The sequence below is a fragment of the Acanthisitta chloris genome, unplaced genomic scaffold (assembly GCF_000695815.1).
Source record: "Acanthisitta chloris isolate BGI_N310 unplaced genomic scaffold, ASM69581v1 scaffold3936, whole genome shotgun sequence".
Classification (NCBI taxonomy): Eukaryota; Metazoa; Chordata; class Aves; order Passeriformes; family Acanthisittidae; genus Acanthisitta; species Acanthisitta chloris.
Genome location: NW_008676356.1, coordinates 156283 through 161175, shown reverse-complemented (window position 1 = coordinate 161175; position 4893 = coordinate 156283). Strand labels below are relative to the sequence as shown.

The 4893-nt window shown below is 41.4% G+C and overlaps 1 protein-coding gene across 1 annotated transcript in view; it reads left to right on the top strand.

The window, feature by feature from the left end:
• Window positions 1-4893, top strand: part of FAT3 (FAT atypical cadherin 3) — a gene marked incomplete at its 3' end in the record, with an annotated part of 253079 nt that overhangs the window by 97088 nt on the left and 151098 nt on the right. The window contains exon 2 of the mRNA XM_009076092.1: window positions 3567-3881. Within this exon, the coding sequence (XP_009074340.1) occupies window positions 3567-3881 (315 nt within the window). The remainder of the gene's footprint in view (window positions 1-3566; window positions 3882-4893) is intronic.

Sequence of the window (4893 nt, the reverse complement as noted above, 5' to 3'; positions counted from 1 at the left end):
GAGTGCACCACAAAAGCTTTCCAAGAAAAGCCTTGGAGGTGCTCCCAAAGGCCTCTCCTCCCCTCTGCTCTCCTGGTCCTGAAAACAAAATTGTGTCTTTCTGTACTATCTGTTGATATATATATGTAAGCTTTGAAGTAAGTGATGTGTTTTCTGAATTTATTATGGTCTTATCCGAGGTTATCTCCATCCTTTCACTCAACTAAAGTGAGTGAGAGCCTGTGGCTTGCCCCAGGGAATATTTTGCAGCTCCTGATGCCAGCTCTGTCAGCCTCTTTGCATTCATGCCTTAGTGATAAAGAAGCAGTGATGATGATCAAGTGTCATCAATAGTCTTAAGGGTTAACACCTCATATAGAGGTGACATTTGACATGCATCTGGAAGGTGTCAGCCATACCTGTGTGGGGAGATTGGTTAAATATTCGGGCAGCATGTGTATTCCTGTGGGTACTAGTTTATTCCCATATTTGGACATACAGCAAGGAGTCATTTTGTGCAGAATAGTTAAGAGTGTGGCGGAAGGTGTTCCCAGGGTGATGGAAAGGTTTCCATGTGGAAAACCTGAAAGCGAACAAAAAAACTTATTTATCAAGCTGCTATGTGGTGACAGGTGAAATGACAAGACATATTGGGGAAAAAGAATTAATTCATATCTGGTACCTTTTAATAAATCAAAAGTAAAAGGAACCAGTGTAGCAGACCTGTTGGCAGTTGTTAACAATTTGTTCAATGACCCTGTCCTTCTGAAATGCAGAAATGAAAAGTAACTGTTGCCAGGAGTTATAAAATGAAGGAATGACTCAGAATATACATTTATTATCACCTCAGTATCAGTGAAATTCAGCTTCATAAACATAGGTTAATCTGCTAAAATCTTCTGTGCTCTCACTGAGGGAAAGCCCTACATATTTCAATTTTTTTTGAACATTAAAATAACTCTTCTTGTCTTCTGAATAGATCAGCATCTCTAGGATCACTAATATTCATCTTTTTTGCATCGTTCTTGCCCATGTGGATTTTATTTTATTTATTTGTTTCCATGAGGTGTCATTTGTTATGGGCTCTTCTCATCCCTGCGATGTAATTTCTCTTCTGGACTTCTGGGCATTTTCATCACAGATCACTACATATTTCACCCATGTTTCTACAGAAACTCATTACATAGCACAGGCTGCTGCCGACAAGAATATTTAGAATACACTCTGCCTTTGTCCCCCAGTGCTGCACTGCTCACCTTCGTTGAGTGAGTAATGCATCTGAGCAAGAGGTACATGTATCTGAGGTTACTAGTAAAAGACCTAAGCCTGTGCATGACTGGAATCAGTACTGCTCTCTTCCCCTTCCTTTCTTATGTGACTGTTCAAATGGCAGGAAAATACTTTTCAGTTCTAACTAGCATTCAAAAACATAATAAAAAATTCAAAACTTGAAAAAAAAATTGTTGTTGGGTTGGGGTTTTTTTTATGTATCCTATAAGACAAATGCAAATACCTGTGGCATCTCTGTAACTGTGTAGTGGGTTCTGTACTGCCTCCTGCCCAGAGTGCAGTTGAATAGGGGATGCTGGGAACCACTGCCTGACTCCCTGGAAACAGGCAGCATCCCTTCTGATTTGGTGGGCTTCTCTGTCTTACCCCAGGGGTGGTCATCCCTTAGGATAGAAGTTACATCATTCACTTCTTGCTACTACCTCTTATAAACACAAAGTAAGTTCGTCAGTAAAGTTCACTATAGATATGTTCTGCTGTGAAATGTCCAGGGAGGCCTGCACCAGGGCTGTTCATATTGTTCGACAGCAGAAGCTCTATCAGGCCATCAAATGGCCCTTTTGCTGATGTCTCAGGGGTACAGGGCCAGCAGTTTCATGGCTGCTCTTAAAGAAATGGAATAGACTGCCAGTTAACTTTTAAACCAAAGGTCTTCTCTGAATCTAGTGTCATAAAGGAATTAATTGCTGGGATAATCTAAAAAGCCAGATCTGATGTATTACTTGTAAGACTGAGACTGAGGAATAATCAGATAAATGACATCTGAACTTTACATACTCCATTAAGTAATATTCCCGGTAGGACAGGTGAGGAGGATCCCTTCTTGGCAGCCTGTGCTGAGCACAGAGCCTGCAGATTCTTTAGCAGTGCCCAAAGTCTGCCTGAAACACCTCTCTGCCTATTCCAGTGTCTTTAAAGACACTGGAAAAAAAAAAACCACTCCTGTCCCTTATTAGTTCTGACCTTAGAGCATCTCTGTCCTCGATTATTAACTGATAATTGTGTTTTAGATATCCTCAAACACACCTGAGAATATATTCGTGTTTCTTGTGCTCCTGTCTTGCCCTGCAACTTCTCCACCATTTTCTATCTACTAATGGCATGACTTAATGGTCTACAAACTGTCCTTTTGAGTATTTCTCAAGTTTGTGATCCACTGCATTAATGTGTCTCCCAAGATTAGATAATGCTGTATTAGGAGAGGAATATGTTCTCGACATATGTGTCACAGAAGTGGTGGGAAAGCACATTTGCATATTGTGATTCAGATGTGATTGTGTGTGGGGTACTGGTGTATTTAGTCCTCTGTGCATTCATGGCCAGTGGTCAAGCTAGTGAAGGTTTGGACTGTGCCAATATGAGCAGGCTGTATCATGGTAGGAAGAGTTTCTGGTTTATCTTAGAGAATGGTTTAGGTTGGAAGGGACCTGAAAGATCATCTGGTTCCTACTAGACAAGAACCAGGTGTTCATGTCAAGAGGAGAATGGATTTCTAAATCATTTTAGGCCGTAATGAAGTGGGTGGAATTCCTTCATGGCAGGAACCATAGGGGCATGGGGGTGGTACTTGGATGCCTCTCTGTGGCTCTGTTATACACAAAAAGCCACTCTTTCTTTCACGGTTTCTTAAGACCAGTTAGGAAACCAGCTGATGTTCTCTTACATCAGTTGGTAAAGTGACCAAACCCTTTCTTCCCCCATGATAAAAGATATGTTCATTGTCTAAGGGCTTGTGCTGTGTGAGCTTTTGACAGCTTGTTACCCAGGATTTTGGCATTGTGCAATGAGCGATTTCATTATTCAATGTACCATCTATTTTCTGAACTTGGATGGATTTATTTTAAACTGTCGCCTAGGTTTTCTTTTTCAGAAAGGGCAGAAGCAGAAGCTTGAAAAGAAAAGCCACTTTTCTCTATACAATTCATTATCAGTGGTGGTATCCGTCTCTACTAAGGTTTATATAAGTTTGCATCACAAGCAGAAAATTAAGGTGTTTCTTCTGTTACTCAGCCAGCTGCAGTTCTAGCAAAGAATTGGCTGTGGCATTAAGATGTTTATGAAGAACCATCTTTTTACCTTTCCCCCCTCAATTTCTTGGTTCAAAGGACTGAGATGTTGAGCTGGGTTCACAAAACAATTCCTGAGTTCAAGTTTTTGTTTTCATTTTATGCACAACTTGAATTTTTATAAGGGTGGAACATTTGCTGTATGCTGAACACATTTCTGTAGTACTCAAAATAGATGTGATATTTCATTGATCCTATTCCTGACATCCTCTCCTTGTTGTTTTTCTGCAGGAGTTATCTACACAGCAGATATTCTTGACCGAGAGACAACGAAATCGTACTGGTTGACAGTGTATGCAACTGATCATGGTGTCGTCCCACTCTACACTACCATCGAAGTCTACATTGAAGTGGAAGACATGAATGACAATGCCCCTCTCACCTCTGAGCCTATCTATTACCCAGTCGTCATGGAAAACTCTCCAAAAGATGTATCCGTCATTCAGATCCAAGCCCAGGACCCTGATTCCAGCACTAATGAAAAACTGACCTACCGGATTACGAGTGGAAATCCCCAAAACTTCTTTGTAATCAATCCCAAAACAGGTAACAAAATCCTACTGCCTCAGGGTGGTGAGAAAATGCAATTTACATATTTATCAGCTTGCTCCCCTTCAGGATTCACTGATGTTGCATTGTTTTCCAACCTTCTGCTTTCTGGTTGCTTATGTGACTAAAGCATCTTGTATGTGTCTGAAGCATTCTCTTTTGTGTCGGTACACGAATGCAGTGGCAGATGATGTGCTGCAGATGTGTTGCTGCAGCAATCACTCTTCTGTGGGTCACTAAATAGCTTCTGGCTGTTGCCTCTTCCCTGCATCTATAGGGATGAGACTTTGCTACACTGAGTCTGCAGAGCAATGCTAGGAAGCAGATTCAAGCTGTTGCACGTCATAGAGCAGTGTTTCATCCTATATGAGCTTGTGTAGCACCACTGAAGTGAGTGGTATAATGGTTGTTCAGCACATGTAACTGGGCTCTGCATTATAGTAGCTGAATGTAATTCTACAGTTTGTTTTATATAAAAAGACAGTTTAGATGACCTGAAAGTCCCTCTGGCCTTTAAAAAAAAATATCTGTGTTTGCATTGATCTGTAACAGCTGGGGATGTAGCCTGTGGGTGCAGTGTCCCAGATATGATGGTTGGTTTAAGTGCCTTTGTTGCCTGGCAGTGGAACATTGGGCCCATGCAGACCAGCCCTGCACATCTCTTGTGCCCTAGGTGCCTTTGATGAATGAGGTTGATAAAGAAATTGCCTCAGGAACTGTAGCCCAAGGTCATGGATGTTCTGCTGTGTGCCTATACCTGTGCTTGGCAGCAGGTGTTCCTCACTCTTTGGGCTGGCAGGGACCCTCCAGCATGGTCTGGAGCTAGAAAGTGTAGGAAGTCTTTCACAGCAATATGCTGATCTTTATGAAAGTAGTTCAGAGGATTCACACAGTGCTTCTGCTGGTTGTTATGTTCCCAGTCTTGTTCTAGGGTTTTGATTTTTTTATTTTTGAGTTTATTTATATCTGCTGCAAATTTCTAAAAAGCTAGAAAACCAGAAGGAATAGA